A 24,794-nucleotide genomic window follows, 5' to 3' on the forward strand; every position below is an offset into this window, starting at 1 on the left:
ACTATTCTAACAAATTACTCTACATATTTTTTCATGTAACAAAAATCACACATATATTAATTAGATCTAACAATACAAAAAAAAATAGAAAACTAAAGAGAACAAATGAAAGAAAAATCAAAAGGCCGAAACACAAATTTAAAATAAAAAATTAGATAAAGTGTTAATTGAGTAGGGGTGAATTCTATAGTTATTAATAGAGTTGATATATGAATTGTGTGATTTTGTAGGTATGAAGTTTAAGTGATTTTAGTATAATTAATTAATTTAGTGGTCAAAATTTAAATTAAATTAAGAGTTAATATTAATTATTTTGATGATATAATTTATTTTATCCAATAACTATTAAATTTATTATAGAGAATAACTTACCTTTTATTTGTGAGAGGTTACTAGTGAGTAAAATTTACCTATATTTAAATATCTCTAAACTTTTCGCTTCTCTTTCAACTTGCTCCTCGACTCCACTGATATTGACTAACTATTTCTTGGATAACCTCCATTTCTGCCATTCTTTCTAATTATGCAATTATAAAAAAAAAAAAACACATTTTATACATGTATCATAATTAAAATTTCATAACAAAATAATTTAATAGTTCAAATAACATATTTGTCATTATATAAATTAAAAATTACTAATGTTACAATAAGATTCTAAAAATAAAATTTAAACTGAAAAATAAATCTTAAATATTCTAAAGTATAAAAGAACATTTAATTTATTGATCCATATTAAAAATATACAATTATGATTTAATTACTTTGGTCCTAATAATATTTGGTAAAATTATAAAAATTTAAAGAAATATTAGATTATAAAATAAAATAATATTTTTTAAAAATAGAAGAAATAATAATTATTTGTGAAACTGTTTAATAAAAAGATAGATGGTTGACTTAGAAAATAAAATTAAAAAGAAGGAAAAAAAAGATAGAAAATATGTATATTGTGTTTCTGAGCGCATCAAATCACTATGAAAAAAATATGCCATTACATTAATAGAAAATACGCCATTACATTAATAGAACAAAAAATAATATATGTTAGAACTTAAGATGTAATTGGGACAATAATATCTATTAAAAGAAGCACAAAATAGTACGGTAAAAATTAAAATCATGATTATTATTATTATGTCCAACCAGGGACGGACTCAGGAGAAAAAGTGGTGGCTTTGGCTCCAATAAATTTTAAATTTATATACTATTATTATAATAAATATATCATATAAAATAAAATTTAATAGTTAAATAATAATAAAAATAATTAATATTTTTTATGTATTAGAGTTTATATTTTTTTACATATATTTATATTATTTATAATTTTTTTATTTAATTTAAAATCCTTTTTATATTTATTTTTTAAAATTAATTTTAACTTTTATAATCATATAAAAAATACTTTAATATTATTTATAATAATATTTTTTTTAGTTGGTAATTTAATTGTTTTTTATTATTTTTTATCCTTATTATTATATAAAAATACTTTAGTATATTTTAAATTCACATAACAAAATTATTAATGATATTAATTTATATTATTTTATGTCATATTTTATAATAATATAAAACATAAAAATTTAATTTGCGGTACATAAATATTTATTAAAATAGATTAATTAATAAAATATTTAAAAATAAATAATTTTATATTTTATTAGATGTAAAATCATAAAAAATTATGAAAAAATTATAAAGACTGAGATAATTTTTTTATTTGATAAGTATTTATTAATTTTTTAATTAAAAAACTAATTATAATTATACCTGTTATTAAATATATGACATTATATTTGATTATACAAAATTTTAATTTTCGGTCTCTCCATAATTTGATTCCTGGATCCGTCCCTGTGTCCAACTACTTAATTATTTAGCAAATAATGATTAATTAGTTTATGAAAATATTTTTTTAATTTTATTTTCTATTTTTATTTTTTTATACTTTTGTCTTTGGTCTCAAAAATTACTCTAATTAACTGTAACAATTTCTTGTAATTATTTTCATTAAAATGGTGAAAATAAACTATGCACCATGCAAGTATAGAATAAAAGATATCAAACCAATGGTTTGAATGGACAGATATAGTGTTTTCATTTAAAAAATATTTTTAACAATTAAAATTAAAAATGATTGATGAAAAAAATTTTATATCCTAAACTATTCAAGCGGTAATATTAATAGTTGGATGAATTATAAGAGAGAGAAGAAGATTGAAAGTTGGAAGAGAGAAAAATGAATTTTTTTATTTTAAAAATTTTTAAATAAATAAAAAAAAACTAAAAACATATTTTTTTGTAGTTAATTTTATATATTTTTTATGTACTCTCACTATAATTAATTATTATCAATATTAAATTAATAAAAAATTAATCTAAATAACAATTAAAAATCTTAATAACACGTTTTTTTTTCAACTTGTGAATCTTTTTAAAAACATCTTCAATGAAATTTTTTTTAATAATTCCAGAGAAAATTATAATAATGAACCATTGGTACATATTAATTATTCAAAAGGATCAATTATACTTTTTTTAGTTAGATCAGTTACAAGTTAGTTGTCTTTAGACTCTCTACATATAGACAGCTGTTAATTACAAAGCATGTGGTAATACTTCAATTCACCTTTGTTACAAAGTATGTGATAATATTTTAATTCACTTTTATTAAATTAGTGAACCCTTTTCTCTTCTTCTTCAATTCTTTATTCTTATTTCCTGTTCTGCTACTACTCTTATTCTTCCTTCTTACAGCGACGTGAGAAAACAATAATATATCTAATCAAATAATATTTTGAGTGGTTGGACCTTGAAAAAACGTCATTGATCGTTTTTCTTTATTTTTCTTGTTTTTTAACTCTTTAGACTCGAGAAGCTAAACAGGGAGAATGCTACTAGCTATACATACATGCCAGATGAGCTGAGAATGAATTAAATAATAATTTTATTTAATAGAGATCATGTTAAAATTTTTCGTCATTAATACAGGTTTAACGTTGATGAATATAGATAAGATTATGAATAAATTATAGATTACTCTAGATAAAAAAAAGTGATAATTACTTACAAAACTCATCCATTACAAACATTTTTGCACGGGATTTGTTTTTATTTTTTTTTAAAGAATTTGTTTCAGTTGAAAGCTACATTATAGATTTATAGGACTTATATGATTTAATTTTTTCATAAAAAAATATATGTCATCTTATTTTAAGAGAATAAAAATATATATAAAAATGTATACATTTTTGCATATTTGTTTTAATTCCAAAATAAATAAAAATATATGTTGTAAAATAAATAAAAAAATAAATATAAAATAAAAAATATAAATAAAATACTCTAATATTAATATCTATTAATATTATGATTTTAATATAATAGAGTTGTTTCTAAAAAATTATTTTTTAATAATTTATCTTACGTATTCTTTATGTACTTCTATTATAATTAATTATTATTAATATTAAATTAAAAAATAATTTAAGTAACCATTAGAATTCTAAAAAGGGGCAATTTTTAACCCTTTTTTTTAATTTGTGTATTTTTTCTAAAAATAGTAGTACAAGAATACTATTATAATAAAAAAATGAGAATAAAAAATCTTAGCAATAAAAAAATGACCTCAATTGAAGCATGTTCCAGAGTCTTCAGATAAGTCGGCATATAATACAAAACTGTTCATCACATAATCCCAACATCCCAAATGCTGACAGATATTTGTTCCCAACTTGATCTTCATTTATTATTAATAGTGGTGGTGTTTTTTCTCCTCCTTCGATTTCAATTTGTTCCTCGTTAATATTGACTCTTATCACCTCAGTCATGTCCATCTTTTTTGAAATGTCATATAAGTTTGTTTGAAGTTAAAATTTTTTTTGATAAAGTGTAATTTTTTATTATTGAATAATTTTTTTTATTTATTTTTTATTCCACTTATAAAATAAATAATAAAAAATCACATTTTATTTTTTAAAGTAAAATTTAAAATTTAGAGAACAAATCTTTTCATTCATATCACAACATTCTTCTTAAATATTTATTTAAGATTATTGTCTCATTAAAACTTTACAAAAAAAATTAATTTAATGAAAACAAAATTTTTAGTAAAAAAAATTACAATATTTTTTATGATGAAGACTGTTTTGTTAAAGATTTTGTCAAAAAAATTTAACAAAAAAAATTCTGACAAAAAAAAGAGAGTACAATTTTTCTTTTTTATTGATATTATTTAATATATTAAAATTGATGCATCACAATTTCATGTACCAATTTTTAAAAGAAAATTTTAAAAATAACTTTCTAAATAAATGTGTCATTTGTTGGACATCAATTATTGAATACTATATAAAAAATTTAATTTTACTCTTAAATTTTATTAATATAATTTTAGATGTGTGCAAAAAATACTTTGTGTATAAATAAATAATTTTAAATGTGCCATATTCAAAATCTCAATTAATTTGTGTCTTGTATTCCTTTACTTTTTTTTTTTTTACCAAAGATAGAAGACTCGAATCCGCAATCTCTTAATTGAGTATGAGGAGACTATGCCATTTGAGCTATTACTCATTGGCTTGTATTCCTTTACCTTACTGTGTGCGTAAACTCAAGTTGCTATTAGTATGATTCTATTGAAGTTACTTTAATAATAATAATAATAATAATAATAATAATAATAATAATAATAATAATAATAGAAAATTCTACCTTCTAAAATAACATTTTTCTCAATTTTATTTTATAAATATATATTCTCTTCTCTTCTAATTTTTAAAATTTTTTTCTTTAATCTATTTTAAATTTTTTTGTGTTAACTAATATTAACTTTATCTATTTTTTAAGAAAAAATAAATTATTTTTTGAAAAAATATCCATTAACAAAAATTTTATTTTTTATTATTTAATTTTGCTTATCAAAATATTCTTTAATAAATTATTCTTTTATTGATTAAATTATATTTTTAACAAAATATTTTTAAAAAAATTAATAATTAAATTATTTTTTTCTAAGATACCTACCCTTCAATAATTTTTTAATTATTAAATTGTGATTTTACTAAAATTTTTGTTTACAATTATTTTTATATTTACTATTAATTTTTCGATATCTATATATATTATTTTAATATTAAATAAAAAAATCTTACCACTGTTAATATGTATAACAATTAATATATATTGATATTGAAAAATAATCTTACTAAAATTTTTTATTTAATGTTAAAATAATATATATATATATATTAAAAAATTAATAATAAAATATAAAAAATTGTTAACAAAAATTTTGGTAAAATTATAATTTAATAAGTAAAAAATTATTGAACGGTATTTTAGAAAAAAAATATATAATTATTAAATATTTTTAAAAATAAAATTTAATCAATAAAAAATAATTTATTAAAGGATATTTTGGTAACAAAATTTGATGATAAAAAATAAAATTTTTATTAATGAGTATTTTTTAAAAAAATGGATAAAGTTAACAATTAGTTAACACAAAAAATTTAAAATAGATTAAAGAAGAGGATTTTTAAAAGTTAGAAAGGAGGAAAATATATATTTATAAAATAAAAGGGAGGGGAGTGTCATTTTAGCATTATAATAATTCGACTTTTTGAAAATTAAAGAATAAGATAAATTATTATATTTATTGAAAATTTCTATTTTAAAAAAAATATTTTTTTAAAAGTAATTAAATTAAATTTTATGATATTTTAAATTTAAAATTTATTAAATTTTTTAAATAATTTTTATTATAATAAAATATTTTAAAAAAATAAAAGAATTTTAATTATTATTATTATTATTATTATTGTTGTTGTTGTTGTTGTTGTTGTTGTTGTTGTTGTTGTTCAAAACGAAAAAACAAATGGCCGAAGGCCATTATTATATATATATATATAAAAGAAAGAAAGAAAGCAATGAAAGTATATATATAAAGCATGACACATGTTTTCTTTGCATGTATAATTAATGACACCTAAGTTTATTTATTTCAATAATCATCATCATTTTTGCATTCCTTCCATTGAATCGCCGAACCACTAAGAAAAAGAAAGAAAGAGAGAGACCGAGAGTGTGGGTGAGCAGAACCGTGAAACCTCTAAATTTTCGGTTTCGATTTTTTGCGATTTGTAATTTCAATTAAAAATCTAATTCAATAAAAGTGTTTATATTTTTTTTTAATCGTTAGCGTAATTTTTGTTCAGTGAAAGATGGTGACGTAACTCTCTTTCTCTTTAAGTTTGGCCAATTGGAATTCTCGAAGGCATAGATGATTTTTGACGTTTTCTTCTTCAACAACTCGGTCAAAAAAATTTTTCAAAATTTTTGTTAATTTCGATTCCATACGAAAGTAGGGAGTTTGTTTTTAAAATTAAATATTTTAATTTAAAAATGCCTAGAAAGCTTATTGAATAATTGCAAATAATTCATAAGTGTGTTGTATTACTAATTGATGAGGATTGATTGATTTATAGTTGTGAATGGTATTTAATTAGTGTTGTTTGTCAAACTGAAGCATGAATTGAGTTTGGATTGAAATTGTGTTTGTTGCTGAAATTTTAGTTATGTTAATTTTTTGGTTTGGTTGTTTATTTGAGATTTATTTGATGATAGTGAGCTCCGCTGCAAGCTGATTTGGGAATTGTTGGTAATTGAGTATATTAGCTTGATTGGATATTGTTGTATTGAATTTTTAAAGTGAACTAAACTGAAATAAAGTAGGTTGAGTAAAAAAGGTACTGAGAAAATAAGGGAGTCCGGAGAAGTGTTGAAGTCTAATTTTTTTAAGATGATGTTTTGTCCGAATTTTTGTAAAAGTATATGAAAAAGTGATTTTGTTTTGAAACCTGATTTAAATATGTATTTACATTAAGAAGCGAACTTTGTATTAAAAATCTGATTTACAGATTTTTGTTTGAAATTCTATTTTAAAAAGATTTAATTTTGGAAAATTAAATTTTTTGAGATTTATTTAGTTAAGAAAAGATTTATTCTATTTTGAATTCGATTTATTAAGAAAAGTATAATGTTTTAAACTCAATCTTTTGAAAAGGAATTTTACTTTAAATTATGTTTTGAGTTCGGTTGATAAAAAAGAAAATAAGAAGAACAAAGAGTAAAGGAAAGAGAGATAATTAAAGGGATCTCTATCACAATAGAGTAGAGAACAAAGATTGAAAATAAATTGAATGCTGTTTGGACCCTAGTGCCAAGTGTCTAGTGGGGACGGCGATACGTAACACTCACTTGACACTATAAGGACGGCTCAGTGAAGACGGCGATGCGTAATGCTCACTGAAGACCGAAAGGAAGGTTACAGCTCAATGAAGACGACGGTGCATAACGCTCACTGGGGACTGAAAGGAAGTTCCCCCCATGAGGACGGCGATACGTAACGCTCATAGAGGGGATGGTACGAGACGCTTATCTCAGGACCAGTGTCGGGAATCGGGCAACAAACTGACACATGAGCTCATGGCCTGTATAGGACTAGTCATGCATCATTCTTATTTGCACATTTGCATTTGGCTGTGTTTGCTTGTATTACTTCTCTGTGATTGTGCTGCTTGACTTGTTTGTGTGTTGGTTTGGATCTCTTATTTATGCGTTGGTTCACGGATGCATTGAGATGTATTGTTGTGGTTGAGAAATGATTATGTGGCTGAGAGATGATTAATATGATTAATCTTGTGATTAAAATCGGTTGGAGTTTAGAAAATTAGAGAAAAGCAATTGGTTATCTAAAGTAAAACTAAGTATTTTCAGGGATTTGATAAATATAGTCTTATTGAGTAAAGTTAATTATTTGTATTTTATTTCATTACTCTTACGGCATTCTCATTTCTTACTGAGAACGTGTGATTCGTTCTCACCCCAAAATCTCTCACCTTTTCGGTGACACAGGTTCGAAGACTCAGATTGAAGCTGCGGGCGATGATTAGTCTTATTTGAATTAAGTTTATGTGTTGAGTCACTTTCCTAGAATTTCCTCGCCTTTGTTAGTTAAGATTTTATTTTATACAGAGGGATAGGAGTTGTATCTAAGTTTTATTTGAATTTTTTTGTATGATATTTATTATTCTTACTAACTATGTGACTAGTATTGCTTGGAGATCTTTGATATATGATTTTAATTAATAGAAACAAAATATTTCGGCTACTTCCAAAAGATTGAAACGCGAAATCGAACTAAAGGCCTAGTATTAAATAGTAAATATGGAAAACAGGTCGGTAACGCCTCACTTTTGGTACGATCATGACGTGCTGAGAATTAAGATGTTACAATCATCTCGCAGGGGAGGGGAGTGAAATTTTCTCTAATAATAATAATAATAATAATAATAATAATAATAATAATTAAAAAATGAATCATTGAACGAAATAATAATGTCTATGTTATGTGTAACAAAGAAATTAAAACTGTATAATATTTATTTGTTACGTGTAAGTATACTTGGCAGGTGTGATGTGTTTAAATTACTTATGTGGGTCGTGCATGGAGTATTCCAAAGTCCATAAAAGAGTATTTTGAGAGCAAAAGGATAATGTCTTTGAAAAAAGACACACGAAAAATATAATTAATAGGATTTTTTTTAATTATATGAAATATTTAGTTGTGTAAGAACAAATTTATTTTTCAGAACAAGTCAATGTGTTGATAGGTCGTTTTATTTCTCTAAAAAATAATGAAAAAATGACCTATATTATTAATAACTATGCCAAAATTACATAAATGTTACTTAAGTTTATGTTTTATCTTTTAGGATTTGGATTCTCTAAAGTTTAAATTTCACTTTAAAGAATAAAGTGTGATCTTTTACCATTTATTTCATAGGTGAGACCAAAAATAAATACAAAAGAAAAACTATTCAAAGGTAGAAGATCATACTTTATTCTCTAAAAAAAAATTTAAACTTTAAAGAATTCAAATCCTATCTTTTATATGCTCTATTTAGTGTGTTGAGTTTGTTTTTTTTTATTTAAAAATGAATAGTTAAAAAGTACCGTATCAACAGCGAAGCTTCGCAATGGAGCCCAAGAGGAGAGTTGCTGAGTCCCGAGAAATTCCTATGGTTCATTGGTTCATTGAATTTAATTTATTAATATAAATTAATAAATGAAAAGAAGAATTTAAAATATAAAAATTTATATTAAATGTAATTTATAAAAATTATTTTGTGTTTAAAAAATTATCATAAAAATATTTATTTTAAAATTATATAATAAATAAGAGTAACTTAAAAAAAAGTCAAAATTTTTAATTTTTTTAAAAATTTTTAAAAAATAAAAAATATATCTAAATTAAAATACTATACTAAATACTATTAATAATATATTTTTTTATAAGTTAGAAAAAAATTTAAAATTTTTCAAACAGATCCTATCCAATATATCACAATGAAGCCACCAACCAAGTAGAAGAACTTCATCACGAAAAATAGAAAAAATGAACTTGTACGTGATGGTGATATGAATGATAAGAGATTTGAAATTTAAAGAGTAATCGCTTTTTCAAATGAAGAGAAAAAAATATAATAATCTCAATTAATAAAAAAAATTACATAATATGTTTTATATTCTTACAAATTTAAAAACTAATAAATCTAATAAAATATTATAATTAATAAATTGAATTTAAGATATTAATTAATTTTATCAAATAGTTGAGTAAAAATTGAAAGTTAAAGGATATATAATATTTTTAAACGCGACTTTTTATGTAACTCTATTCTCTGCCATTAATATGACAATTTTTACAAATTAATATGGAGTAAAAGTTAGGAAATATTTTATATATAAATCTAATTCATTTAGAAGTTTTATCCGATTATATCTGTATATTCAAACGGTTACAAAAATTACTTATTTACATAGACTTTTATCTATTTGTGCCAACTTGCGTTGATAAAAAATCTCTTAATTTGAGTATGATTTATTTACCATCCAGATATATTATATAGTCTTCGGTTTTGACGATGAATTGGTTATTTACTTATTTATAGTAGTTACTACATAATTTCTGTTCTACACTTTGAGTAGTTTTCAAGTTGAATTCAATTGTGACATTTTGATTTTGAGACAACTGAGTCTGACATGATTTGCTTGTTTGTTTGATTGAAGATCCAGTAAACATGGCCAACGGTAAAAACGATGAAAAGGAAATTCTATAAAAAGCCAAGGATTCTAGGCTTGCATCAAAGAGGGCATTAATATCTGCTGCCATGGACTCCATGGAGCCATAGAGAGATAAGCTAATTTACTGCACAACCCAAACTTTCTAAGATCAAATATGATAGATATATGTTTGCAATCATAATTCTCTCTAGAGTTAGCACACGAGTTTAGCTTAAATAACCAAGCAGCAGTCAACATAATTAGGTTTTTTTTTGTAGCATAGGTATTTAAAGTTCTAAATGTAAGGTGCAAATTAATGATGTAAACATATATAGGGTAATTCCTCTGGGACAGTAGCACTCTGTGGTTCTTCTTGGTTGCTTCCTGACTCTTCATGCAGCCTTTCAAGCATTTCGTGCCTAAAATATCAAAATTATCAAACAATATTTATAAGCCATGATTTTTTTAAAAAGAAAAGAAAGAAAATGACTATTAGTAGTGAAATTATATTGAATAAAAATTGTTGGATCAAACTATAGTAAAGAGTATGTATAACCTTTTTATGGCCTCTTCAATACGTGGAGTGTGCAACAATTTTGCAAACCGAGTTAGGATCTTTTCAAGGTCAGTAACTTCAACCACAAATGCCTCCACATCTGTTAAACAAGTTATACTCTTGGTGCTCAGAAATCTTTCTTCAGGAAAAAATAATTTGTCACCATCTGCAAAAGATATTGCATTGATTAATTATTATGCGACACAGAACCATATATAAGAATTAGTTACCAATCAATCATATAATGATCCAATGCATATATGCATAATGAAACTTTATAATTAAATTAAATTAATATTTATAATCAATAATTATTATACCTGTGCTACTATTGGATGAAGCTCTCTGAAGACACCAGAAAAGGAGTTCTTGGCAACATGCATCCCCGTCAGATATGTGGACGCTTGTTCCACTGCTGTCCTTGATCTCCAGTTTTCCATGCACAATAAAGACTATCATCTCTATTAAGTCACCTGGATACATGATTGTACTGTCTGCCAAGTACAGCTTCCACTTTGATTCCATACAGATAGCATCAAGAATTGACTGGTGCATGATTTCAAAGAGTTGAACCTAAAAAGGTTTTAAAGAAAAAGTGGCTGGTTAAAATATCTAGCATTCATACAAAATTGATTAACTATGGTGCATATAATATGGATGGGTCATAAATCCATTAGATAAAGTAATATGGTTTCTCACTTACTATATTGACTTAATATTTTGTTAGATATTTAAACCAAGTTGAGTAGAAATCTCATCATGATGAAATTATAATATGTGTTGATATTAATTATGCTATATATTTGTAAAATTTTTTAGAATTTTCATTATCTTATTTGATAAAAGATAAATATCTAGATATTATTATGGAAGGGTTTAGAAATTAAATAAATAATTTAAGTGTTAAAAATATTTAAGTGTTATAATACACTAAACCGACTTTAAATTATTTCATAAAACCAAGAGTTGAGTTGTCAAATTAAATAAAAATAACTTAGAATAAATATAAAAAAAATTAGTTTAAGACTCCACACATTGTTAATTACTACATGAGAAGATTTGAAAATTCAGAACTCATGTCTTGACTAGTTAAAGCCTATCTTTTACTAATTCAACATTTTAAATCAAAATTGAACACAAGTTGTAGTTATCTCCATGCAACTGATATTGAAATCAATATTTATTATGTAAGTGTTGTCTATATTAATGCACATATATGTGTTTGTAATACATGTTCCATGATGAATAAAAAAAATGCTTACTGTTTGTTTAAAAAATTCTCTCCTATATATTCTTAGGATTATTACTGAGTTTGAGTGAAAAATATAATAATGCCATTTATGTGAGTAAATGATCTTGAGCAAATTAATTATGGAATTTATATATGCTTACAAATATTTTTAACATTTGATATTAGATTCTTACCTTTTTAATAATGGGGAGAAACTGATGCCTTGTTAGGTCTCTCTGGATATCCTTTGGCATACTCTTCAAAAGTTCTTCTTCCTTCATCCCTTTTGTTGCAGCCCAATTCTGAATTTCAGCATCTAGTATTCTCCTGCATGATAGAAAATAAAAACCAGAATAGGATCCTATTATATAAGTTAATGACCAATGAATAAAATGTAACAATTGATACAAGTGTGTTCCATCACCCATTGTTTCTATCCTCTAGGACTTCTATCCATCCTTTTTATTTTCCCCTAATTCTACTCATACCTGCTTAAATCTTCTGGTAGGTGACGATGCCTTGACCATCGTTCAATTTCATTGAGTCTAAGTATGGTATCTATCTTCCTGCAAACAATATTGAAGAAAATGCATCAAGGACATTGTAATAAAGCTAAAAGTAGTGAAACTTTACTGTCAAATAAGACACATAATGCACTTCTATTTTTCAAAAAGAAATGTTCTACCTCCTACTGAGACCTTGAATAATACTTGTTATGTTTCCAAATATAAGTGCAAAAATTGAGATCGCCAATGCTCTGATAGCCCATACGAAGAAGACTTCTTCCACATTAGAGATGCTTGGAGTTTTACCAGAAATGTTACTAATTTGCTGCATTAAAATATATCAAACTATTCATGTATCATGTTTAATTAATAGTTTAAGTTATTCATAATTGACAAAAGGAGTAAAGAGTTAAATGAGCATACCGTGATACCCCAAAACAGTGTAAATATATATTTGCGAAATGAGTGATATCCCACAAGTGGTATTATATCAGCAAAGATCCCATTGCTAGAAGTATTAGAGAAACAGATGCTGGCATTTTTATTTATCAACCACTGAGTTGCATCATTGTTTGCCTTAGAGTCACAAACGATGATACTCTTACATCCAATTATGCCAGACGCATTGCAGGTAGCTAGCAAACATTTCTCAACCTTCTGCAAGAATAAAGAAGGAAAGAATAAAATCAATTAATAAATGACGTGGCTTATTGTTACACATTGAAGCACAAGCTTACAATCATATCATTTTAAAAACTAGTTTAAATTAGTCAAAAATTACTTTATTTTAGATTTATTAATTACTTTTAAAATAAATTTAATTTTAAATATTATATAAATAAAATTATAGATATTATATTAAAAAAAATTAAATTATTGTTTCTCTAACTTTATTATATATTGAGGCACTGGAAATAAAAAATATCATCTCATCATTAATGGCCATGATTACTTCTTTTATAAGTAGCATTCACAGAGGCCAAGGGCGAATGAGGGAGAGCACACTTGCCACAACCAAACCACAAGACACACGACTTACTATTCATTGAGATAAATAGATTTTCATAGAATTCATTGTAATCAATTAAAAAAAACACTCAAATTTTACTAGTATATATATTTTTTTGTAATTATTAATAATATAACTATTAAATTTCTCCTACTATTTATCTAAACTACTCATTCATCAAATCCATCTTTATTATTCTTGCTACAATATTTAAATTCATAATACATCAAAGAAACATCAACCCATTTTATAAAACTCACATATTTTCACCACATGTAAAAATTCAAAGAAATTTTGCAATTTTAATTAAGGAAAAAGAACCTAAAAGTATTGTTTCCACTTACCTGTACAGCAGCGAGATATCCGAAACATCCAACAAGATGTCCAATTAGTACAAGGATGGCAACATTTTTTGCATAAACAATCCAAATAGTCCCATGCGCGTCAAATAATTTTTTAGGGAAAATTTTCACTATTTGGATGACTTGTTGCACAATCAGCATTATAAGCAGCCAGGAATTAAGACGTCCAAAAAATGTAGGCACTACCTCACTTTTTGGGATACCATATATCATCACCTACAAACATTTCACCACGGTTATTTATAATTATGATTTATTAAAATAAAAAAAAAAACTTTTTTTTCAGAATGTTAAACTAAAAAGAAATAACGGCAAATTTATTGAAGACAAGAATACCATAACAAAATAAGAAAAACGAAGTGGTTTATATATATACAATATATTCAAAACTAGTAGCAAGAGAACAAGCAAGGGATATGACAAGAAATTTACCAGAGAAAAAGGAAACATGAGAAAGAAATCAACAGCAAACCCATTTGGTGCTAGTATGTAACGGAGAGCAATTTTTGTTGGATCGTCAACTAAATATCCACCACCATCTGTTGGCTTAGAAGAAATATAAGCCATCCTAAACTGTTAAATGAAATTCAACTTGGTAAAATTATCAAGTAGATTCTAAGATTTAGTCATTTTTAATTGACTAATTATGGTTAATATAAGATTTTTTAAGACCTGTGTATTTTAGTGTCAAAACTCAAAAGTGTCTTGAAATAAGATTAAATTAATGTTGGAAAGATTACAAGTAAGAAATTACCCGCCAAATAATGTTCGTTCCAAGGACAAGATCAGTGACGAATATGATGGGAATATATGTTCTTTGTGCGACCAACCACAGGACTCCAACACATTTATGATCCTGCAAATAAATAACATAAAAAATGGTGACAATTAATACTAAAAATTATTAGAAATGACGAGTATTTATGGAATTTTCTAATTAAATATAAGGAGAAGAGGATCATACCATATCTCCATATATAATGAACAAAAATAATGCCTCCACAATGACTTTAAATAAGCCATGCAAATAAGCGTGCTTGGTCCAAAAAGATACCCATTTGCTGTGAGGATTCAGAACAAGTGAAAGCCAGAAGGAGAATGTCCAGAAGGAGAATGTTGTAGAATTATTCGCATTCTGATTAAAAGCATTAGAGCATGAGAAGACAAATAAATAAATAAAATAGAAAAAATATAGGGACCAGCAATTTTATTACATTTTGGCCAGCATGTAACTAATAGATAAAGGTGAGCCATTGGATGAAATCTCACACCATCAAATCATCATTGATGACTACCAATCACAAATGTTGCTGCCCCCTAGTATTGTTCAATAAAATAACATAGACAATAATAGTCTTATATTTGTATATATTTTATTAGTTAGCTAAATCTATGACTATTCACATGGCACAATTAACCTAACTTGTATATCAAATGAGCTTTATTAACTTAAATTTTTTCTTTGGTAGTATATTTTCTTAGTTTCCTAAATCTATAACTATTCACATGGCACAATAAACCTAAGTTGCATATCAAATGAGTTTTATTAACTTAAATTCTTCCTTTGGTAGGAAACATTCTAGTTATTACAGAGTATAATAGAATAATAATATGAAAGAATATATTGCCACTTTTCATTAAGAGCAATGTTAGGGCCAACAATTTTTGTGATTGGTAACCATCAAATAGCCATCAATAATGATTTAATGGTGTGAGATTGGTATAAGATTTTATTCAATGGCTCACATTTTTCTGCTAGTTACATGCTGGCTAAAATTGAATAAAATTGCTGACCCTCTAGACTTTTCCTATACCTATACTTACTTAATGTTGTTACTTTGATTCTTTTAAAAAAATTATGAACCTATATTTTTAATAATTCTTTTTACCTATGTTTAGTTCAAAATTTACTTATCACCTTTCTTACAATACTTTATTTCATTTCATATTTATGTAGTGTTAACATTAAATAAAAGTAGCATGAGAATACTATTACAATCAAAGAAAGTTGTGAATAAAAAATCTTAAAAATAAAAAAATTACATCAGTTAAATCATGTTTCTGAGTCTTCAAATAGCTAGGACATGTATTGCAAAAGGGTTTATCACATAATCCTAGCGAGTCAGATGCTGCCAGATATTTGTTCCCAACTTCTATTCTTAACGGTGGTGGTGCTTCTTCTCCTCCTTCAGTCTCAGATTGCTCCACGTGAATGGTGACTCTGGCCATCTTTCCTAAAACATTATGTAAGTTTGTTTACCATTAAAACACATGCATTTGATACATATACTATATTATCAATTTCATGACAAAATAGTTCAATAATTCAATATATTTGTCATTCTATTAGCTGAAAATTACTATACAATAAGATTATAAAATAATAAAACTTGATTTAAAAAATGAATCTTAAATCCTCCAAAACATGGATGAAGACAAGGTGTTGGATATATAACCCAGTCTCCACTGTTTTTGACTTTGGCATGAGCTAAAAAATTTTTCTCTGAGATCTGAATGGTCAAGGTTAATGATATATAATTATGGTTTAGTTACTTCAATCTTAATAGTTTCACTAAATTTTTAGTTAGAATAAATTTTGGAGCTAAGATCTAAGAGCTGTGCTATTCTTGTTCTTCCTATTCTAAGAGCTAAGAGAGCATAATAACGATGAATGTAAAGTATTAGCTTGTTTTATTTTTTATTCATGTAATCATGTTAAATGAACGTACAAATATAGTATTAATATATTAAATACCTGTTATAATTTTTTTATATATATATAATTAGTACACTTTTACTTTAATGAATCAAATCCTTTTGAACAAATATAATTTTAGTTAATATCGTCTAAACAGTATTTAGTTTTAGATAAAAAATATTTTAAACACAAATCACATTATTATCAATATAATTTTAATCAAAATTAATTTTACAAAAATACAATAACTTCAATTTTTACTTAAAAATGGTAAACTAAACACACAGCAAAAACTTTTGCCCTAAATTAAAGATACTTACAAATGTGGTGGAAAAAACAGCAATGCAGATAAAAGAAGAAAATAATTAATATCAAAGAAAAATTTCTGCTAGAGTTAATAAGAAAATAATTTTTAACTATAGGTATATACAAAAGGATAAATTTTTTAGGAATCTTTCAGAACAAAACATATATATATATATATATATATATTATGTTCTAAATCAAAGAAAACTTATATTATATATTAAAATTCACATTTTCTTTTTGTATTTTAAAGGAAATCGAGTGGGTTCTAATTTTGTATTTTAAAATCTCGCATATCCCACCAAATTTAAAGGGTTTAATATTTATTATTTATTATATTAATTAAACTCTTAATTTAAGAGTACGAATATAATAATAGATTTTTTTAACTTTTTAATATATTAAATGTATTAAGAATATAAAAAAATATTTTTTAATAAAATACTTTTTATAATGTTCTTAAAATATATTAAAAACATAAAAAATTATAATTTCAATAATTTTTATAACATTTTAAAATACATTAAAAATATAAAGAATTATTAACGGGAGAATTAATAGTAAGGACCATGAGTAAAGGTTAATTATAAAGAGAGATCAAATATACTAAAATTATTAACAAGGACCATAATAAATTTTATTTAAAGAGAAAGATCATGCTATTTTTTATTAAGTGACAATATTATTCTTTAATATAGTATCTTTCTCTCATTTATCATATTTCACCTTCTTAAAATTAAGTTTTTAAATTCACGGTTTTACTACTTTATAACCTTTTTATTATATTTGTAATCCATAAATCCGATTTATTTTATCTTATCATCATGAATTGGATGAACCTTTCAGCTTATTTGTAATCTCACTATTACTTTTGTGAGTTTTATTTATTTGGAGGAGTCTTTCACAAATACATAAATAATGAATAAATCTAGAAAATTAATATTTTATTATCTAATATTAATAATTTTTTTATAATTAAATTTATTATTTTAACTCTAATTTTTTGAAAGATTTGAAATTTTTTAAAATTAAGATCTAGATTTTAGAAATTAAAATTTAAAATTTAAAATTTAAAAAGATAAGATTAAAAAAAAATTTACTCCTAATTAAATTCCATAAAAGATTAGCAACATTCTATAAGTTTTCCATTTAGAAAATTTATTTGTCATCAACAACTAGGTACATAGATTAGCTCCTCAACTAATAACATTTTAGATTGATGGAATTAGTTCATCCAAAATCAATTATAGCTATATATGTGAACACAGACTCTTAGCTATAATTTTCTTGTTGCAGCTTTTTTGTTTTTTTTTTTATCAAAAATAAGAAATTCGAATTCGCAACCTCTTAATTGAATATGGAGAGACTATGCCATTTGAGGTATTACTTATTTTGATAATAAAAAAAAGAGAAATTTTGTAAAAATTGAGTTAGGGGCGCTAATAAACATAACTGTGGTAAGAAATCTTGATTACAATGAAAAAGAATAATAATATTAAGGAGTATTATGAGTCATTTATAAATTTTGTATTTCCTTATTCTTATAAAAATTGTTTAAAATTATTCATAATAAAAAATTAAAAAATTTTAATTATATTCCCATTTCCCACCATTTAAAATAACTTGTTAATGGTTGATCAAGTTTGATAGATTCACCCTCCGAAACAAGAAGTTCCGGTCCTGGAGGTATAATATCAATCACTTCACGTCCATCCGATGCATCCGCTATAGTTATTTCGTATCCCCCCTTTTCTTTTCGTATGATTTTTTTTACTATCCCCGCTGCTGTAGCATTATACACAGTATTATTACTCTTGCTCCCGTCGGGATAAATGAGGAAGGAATGTGCCTCAGTTCATCACTACCGTAAGCTAGCCTTAACCCTTCGAAAGCAATTCCAAACGGCAACACACCCTCCACGATCGCAGCTCTCCTCCACGTACGACCACAGCTCTTGATCGCAGTACTCTCCTCCACGTACGGCGACTGCCCGGTGCTCTCCTCTACGGGCGACGGCGCGTGCTCCCTTGCACGGGCGTCGGCGCAGTGCTCTCCTCCACGGGCGTCGGCGCGGTGATCTTCTCCACGGACGCAGCTCCATGGCGACGGCGCGGTGCGCTCCTCGTTTTGTGCCGAACCACCACCATCGAGAAACCCCTCTCCCTTCTCTTCTCCATCTTCCTCTTCTTCCCCTGTCTCGCCTCCTCCTCTTCGCGAGCTCTAACAACGCTACACGAGCTGTAACCTTCCTCCTCCTCCTCTGCGTATTGGCAAGACATGTCTGAACTTTACTATAGGAATGGAATTTCTGAATGCATTAATTTTGAATTTTAGTATGGGAATATTCTGAATTTTAGTATGGAAATGGAATTTCTGAATGCTTTGATTTTGAATTTTAGTATGGAAATGTTCTAAATTTTAGTATGGGAATGAAATTTCTGAATGCATTGATTCTGAATTTTACTATGGGAATGAAATTTCTGAATGCATTGATTCTAAATTTTTGGGGCTTTTTGATAGTTCTGATTTTGGGGGGTTTTATTTCAATTTTTCTGAATTTTTATGGTTTTGATTGTTGCTTCTTAAGGTTTTCTTTTTTATTTTGCATTTTGATTATGATTTTGCGTCATTTTTTATAAGCATACATTCGACAAGATTTCTTTCATTGCTTAATGCCTCTGAATATAAAATAATCATTTCTAGGGTTTTTACTTCCTGTTTTGAGGCGACTCTAATGGAGAAGGAGAAGAAAAACCTTCTTTGTGTTCTTTCTTCTTTAATTTTCAGCTTTAACTGAATTTTACGTTTTACTTGAGCTTTTCACTCCTTCTTTGTTGTTGCTTTTCAATTTCGGTGGCAATTTGTGGTTCTGTTGACTTTTTTATTCATGTGATGAATTTCAGTAGCAATTTACATAATATTGTTGATAATTTAGACTTGCATAAAGGGTTTGAACTGTAATTATAAATTCAACCCAAAAATTCACTCTTAATGGATGTTTGGATAACAATTCCAACTGTGCTGAGTTTAACTACACTCTTATATTTGCAATGATTTTGAAGGTAGCAGGGTGGCAAGAAGTTGCTGTCCATGGCCCAATTCAAGACCGAACTCAAATCCAAGCCCCAATCCTTTGAGAAGAAGGCTTGAACCCTAGGTTTATGAATGTTAAGCTTTATGTCTCCATTTTTTTTAGGACAATAGGCAACTGATTAACTGATTAACTGGTTATAGTTAGATTTTATATTCCTTTGTTTGCTTTGTAACGATTTCTCTGATATCTTTGATGAAGAGTAGTTCATTAATTCTTTAGCTAATGATGTAAAAGTGATTAACAAGCTACTTAAAACACTAGTTCATGCCACCAACATGGTGATCCAGTTCAAAAGCTAGTCTGGTATTAGATTACTATAGGTAAAGTCAGAACATTCAGAGAAATTGATACTAGAATTTATGTACCTAAGTTGAATAATGTGACTAGTAATTATATGATGATGTATGTGAGAATAGTATTAGGCACCTCATAGATCATATACTCATATGGTTGAATTATCATTTATCAATATATGGTAATAAGCATCTTCATTTTTTTAGGTAGTGGCTTTTCTTTTCTTTTCTTTTTTCTTCTTTCATTTATTCTGTGTGATATCTTTAAGCTCTTTCAGTAGGATTCAAGTTAAAGGGAAAAGAACAAGAAAGAAGGAACAAAAAGAGCAGTTTGTGACACTATTGAAATTTTAGTTTTCAAAGTGTCTGTTTTTTTTTTTCTTTAGTTTTCTTTTGAGTGCTATTTGATGCCATATATATCATTATTGTTGTCTTGTAGGGAGATGCTTATGTAATATGTGGTGGAGCTTGGGAATTCTGGCCGCTAGAGCCTTATGGCTTGCCTCAATTTTGACTATGAGTATTTTTATGGGGTGCTAAACCTTCTGAGGTATTCTAATGTTTTTGTTATAGTATCTTTCAAAATACTGATCATGGTTATTTACATAAAAAAGAAAATATTATTTTCATTCTTTTGTTTTAGTGTTGAAGTTCAAATTTGAGTTAAATTATTATTGTTCTTTTTACATGGTACAGAAGCTGTCTCAATTTTCTCTTCCAACTCATGATGTTATTGTCAGGGGTGTTATTCTTGTAGAATTCGATGTATGTGCAAGTTTTGCATAAGACTTGTGTAACTGTGTTTTGAATTGTAAGCTAATTTTTTAGAAGAGTTTATTAGTCATGGCATGGTGATTAATTGGCATGTTCATTGATTTCAACTAGCCATAGGTTTGTTGCTAGTTATTTACAAATAAATTGTTTGGATTTAGAAAATCTATTTTATAATTTGAATGCTAAATGGATGGTTAAGTCTCATTTTTTTCTTTTTTTTTTTAAATTTAAAAAAGTATTGTAAAATCTCGAATTATAATATATTAAAACTCTTAAAAAATTTATTTACTTGCAGATAAATACAATTGCACATGAGGGTCACCATATTACATTGAAAAAAATAACTTATATAGGAAGATGCTATTTCTGACCTTTCTCTGGTATATTTTCATTTTTTATTCATCCTTTTATTGCCTTTATGTTTTATGATAATTTGGTTGTTGATGAATGTTATTATCCTATTCAGATTGAGCATGATGAAAGTCATGATGTTCATTTGGTCCTTATATTGTGTTAATTTACACTATATCGTTGTTTTCTTTAGTATTGAATATGGTTTTATTCTTTTATTGGTATTTTATATGATACGAAGATATTTAGCTTAATTGGTTACTTGTTGTTTGGTCATTGGTGAGTATGGTTGGACTACAAACATGGAGAGCATTATGAAGTATCAGGCCTTGAGAGATAAAGGCATGACTGGCTACATATTTAGTAACAATAATATGTAGATAACCCTGACATATATCGGCATTATGGAAGAATTGACGAAGAGAATGGAAGTTGATGAAATTAGGCATTTATTTTTTTATTTTTTATTTTTTTTGTTGAAGTTCATGAGAAAACATGTGTTTTTTTTTTTAGTTTAGTTATGTGTATTTTTATTTGAATTGGCAACTGTAAGTATATGTATTTAAAATTTATTTAGTTGAATTTGAAACAACTTTTTAATTTAATATATATGCTATATATTAGCTTATTAGCTTATATTTTCTTTCTATTTATTAAATTTAGTTTAAATAATTAAATTTTATTAAAGTATGCTATATATCTTTTTTAAAAAGATAATTTCAAATAATGTGTATATGGCTATATGCATCAACTACAACTAGTGAAAACTTAAAACTACAGAATCAATAATATCTGAAAGGTATTAGTGCTTACCTGAAGAGATCGAAGAACAAGAGTAGTAGCAGAACAGGAAATAAGATTATAAGCAGAAAGAAGGGAATAAGATTATAAACAAGAGTAGTAGCAGAAGAACAGGGAGGGTTCACTAAATAAAGGTGAAGAAAGAAGGGAAGGGAATAAAGATTATAAACAAGAGTAGTAGCAGAAGAACATGGAATAAGATTATAAGAAGAAAGAAGGGAATAAGATTATAAGAAGAAAGAATTGAAGAAGAGAGTATTACCGCATGCCTGGTAATAAATGTGAATTAAGTATTACCGCATGCTTTCTAATTAAAGTGAATTAAAGTATTGGAAAACTTTCAAATGTACCAGGAATATCGGTGTTCTAATTGTTTTAACCGTTGATTTTAATTAATATATATTATATATATTTTTTATAATTTACATCAACGGTTAAAATAACTGAAACACCGATGTTTCTAGTATACTTGAAACTCTTCCTAAAGTATTACCTAATGTTCTGAAAACCAGTTCGAACCGGCCGGTCGAACCGTGAACCGAACGCTAAAGCGGTTCAGACAATAAAAAAAATCGTAAAATTAGGAAATCGGCGTTAAACCGACAAACTGGCCGATTACCAGTCGGTCAAACCGAACTGGGACCTGACCGGTTTTTAGCTGTGCAGCAAAACGGCAGCGTTTTGCGTGAGAGTGAACCCTAATTCCCTTTGCCCTTCGCACAATCGCACTTGCCTCCTCCCACACCCACAGTTCAGCTTCAGCACTTCACCTCCACTCTCATCAAGGGTCAGAGAGAGTGAGAGACATAGAGAACGCCTGAACGCCATCACGATCCGTCGCGCCGTTGGGTCCGTCGCGCCGTCAGCTCCGTCAGCTCCGTCGCGCAGTCAGCACCGTCGCGCCGTCAGGTCCGTCGCGCACTCAGCTTCGTCGCGCACTCAGCCACTTCGACTAGTCACCTTCTTCGAGCTCTGAGAGAAAGCAATAGAGTTCGGTTGAATTTGTGAAGCCTGAAGCCTCAAGGAGTCAAGGTGCCTTCGAGCTCTGAGAGAAAGCAATAGAGTTCCAGGTAATTTTTATTTTAGTTATGAACTTATGATTGTTTGATTGAATCACTGAATAACTGTTGCATGATGAACTGATTCTGAGTCTCTGATGCTGTGATAAAATCTGATACTGTGAACTCTGTGCACTCTGATGAAACTGTGAAATCTGATGAAACTGTGAACTCTGATTTTGTGACATGATTTTGTGAACAAAGAATTTTTTGTACTCTGATTTTGTGACGATTTTGTGAAATCTGATTGTGTAAACTCTGATTTTGTGACATGATTCTGTCATTGTGAACTCTGATTTTGTATACTCTGATTTTGAGAGATGATTTTGTGAACAAAGAATTTTTTGAACTCGGATTTTGTGACATGATTTTGTGAACTCTGATTTTGTGAAATCTTATTGTGTGAACTCTGATTTTGTGAAATGATTTTGTGAACTCTGATTTTGTCAACACTGATTTTGAGACAGGATGAACTGCTAAACTTTGAATTTTGGATGTTGTTTGTTCATTTGTTGTGAACTTGAGAGTTGAGATTATTGGGTTGGATTACTGTGAACTCTGTTCATTGAGTAGCTCTTTGATTTTGTGACATGATGAACTATTACCACATGCTTTGTAATAGAGAGTCTAATGACAACTAGTTTGTAACCATAGTTGTCAGAATCGCATTGGTGATCGAACCGATTAGGCTACTAGATTATTCGGTTATTGATTTAATCAGTGGGTTACTGGTTCAACCGGTTGATTCGGTCCTATATAAATAAAAATAAAAAATAATTAAAAATTTAAAATTAAAATTTAAAATACATATTTTCACTAACATTTTAAGAATTTCAAACTATTTTGAAATAACATGGAACGAGAACAATAAATATTTTATTATTTTTACTCTATTATAGATATTTTTATTTTATTTTTTATATTAAAATAACTATTATTTTTAATTTTTAATAATTTATTAATTAATTTATATTTATTATACTATTATATACTACAAGTATTTATTAAAAAATAATATTAATAGATATTATATAATTATAAAAAAAAGTGAATTTATAATTGTTGTTAAATAAAAATATAATTAATTTAAGAATGAGTGAGTTTATAAATAAAATTAAAATAAATTAAATAAAAATAAATTATTTGATGAAATTCATGAAAGATATTTATATATTTAAATTTGCATATATAATGATAAGGACAATAGCAGCTTAGTGGCTATGCAAGGTAAAGTTCGATTTATTGGTTTTTCAGTCGAATCGGCCAGTCCAGTCCAATTTTAATAACACTGTTTGTAACTGATCTAACTAGAGGAGTGTAACTAACTATACTGATTCTATTTGGCTTAACTAATTCAATTTCAGCTTAACTATTACTCTATCAATCTCTATTAAAAGAAACACAAAATAGCACGGTAAGAGTTAAAATTTGACCGGTTTTTAACGTTTCATTTTGGATTTGATCAGTTTATATCGGTTTTTTTATATGGTCGAAAATATTGGACCGAACTGATATAAAATTTGATTTATTGGTTTTTCGATCGAATCGGCCAGTCCAGTCCAATTTTAATAACACTGTTTGTAACTGATCTAACTAGAGGAGTGTAACTAACTATACTGAC

The 24,794-nt window shown here is 26.5% G+C and overlaps 1 protein-coding gene and 1 long non-coding RNA gene across 3 annotated transcripts; one reads left to right on the forward strand and one right to left on the reverse strand.

The window, feature by feature from the left end:
* Window positions 1-10,447: 10,447 nt before the first annotated feature.
* On the reverse strand, window positions 10,448-16,027 carry LOC130981348 (putative cyclic nucleotide-gated ion channel 19). Its single transcript, XM_057904940.1, has 12 exons — window positions 15,842-16,027; window positions 14,853-14,933; window positions 14,553-14,654; window positions 14,231-14,371; window positions 13,781-14,014; window positions 12,851-13,084; window positions 12,607-12,752; window positions 12,410-12,487; window positions 12,116-12,248; window positions 11,011-11,263; window positions 10,691-10,856; window positions 10,448-10,553 (listed from the first exon to the last, which is right to left on the reverse strand). The coding sequence occupies exons 1-12, from the start codon at window positions 16,025-16,027 to the stop codon at window positions 10,448-10,450; spliced, it is 1,860 nt and encodes a 619-aa protein (XP_057760923.1).
* A 2,406-nt stretch (window positions 16,028-18,433) lies between these two features.
* Window positions 18,434-21,919, forward strand: LOC130979779 (uncharacterized). 2 transcript variants are annotated; one of them, XR_009086735.1, is made up of 3 exons: window positions 18,434-19,042; window positions 19,865-19,959; window positions 20,629-21,919. It is a non-coding gene; the product is annotated as an uncharacterized LOC130979779 (long non-coding RNA). The 2 variants fall into 2 exon arrangements; XR_009086734.1 differs by lacking the exon at window positions 18,434-19,042 and having other exon boundaries at window positions 19,063-19,959.
* Window positions 21,920-24,794: the final 2,875 nt, after the last annotated feature.

This window comes from Arachis stenosperma, chromosome 5 (assembly GCF_014773155.1).
Source record: "Arachis stenosperma cultivar V10309 chromosome 5, arast.V10309.gnm1.PFL2, whole genome shotgun sequence".
Lineage (NCBI taxonomy): Eukaryota > Viridiplantae > Streptophyta > Magnoliopsida > Fabales > Fabaceae > Arachis > Arachis stenosperma.

Excerpts from the sequence above, each read along its gene's own strand:
- LOC130981348 (XM_057904940.1), bottom strand. The coding sequence starts at position 16,027 with ATGGCCAGAGTCACCATTCACGTGGAGCAATCTGAGACTGAAGGAGGA. Across the intron at positions 10,857-11,010 it reads TTCATCCAATAGTAGCACAG|ATGGTGACAAATTATTTTTT; the intron begins GTATAATAATTA and ends TATCTTTTGCAG. Across the intron at positions 10,554-10,690 it reads ATTGAAGAGGCCATAAAAAG|GCACGAAATGCTTGAAAGGC; the intron begins GTTATACATACT and ends TTGATATTTTAG.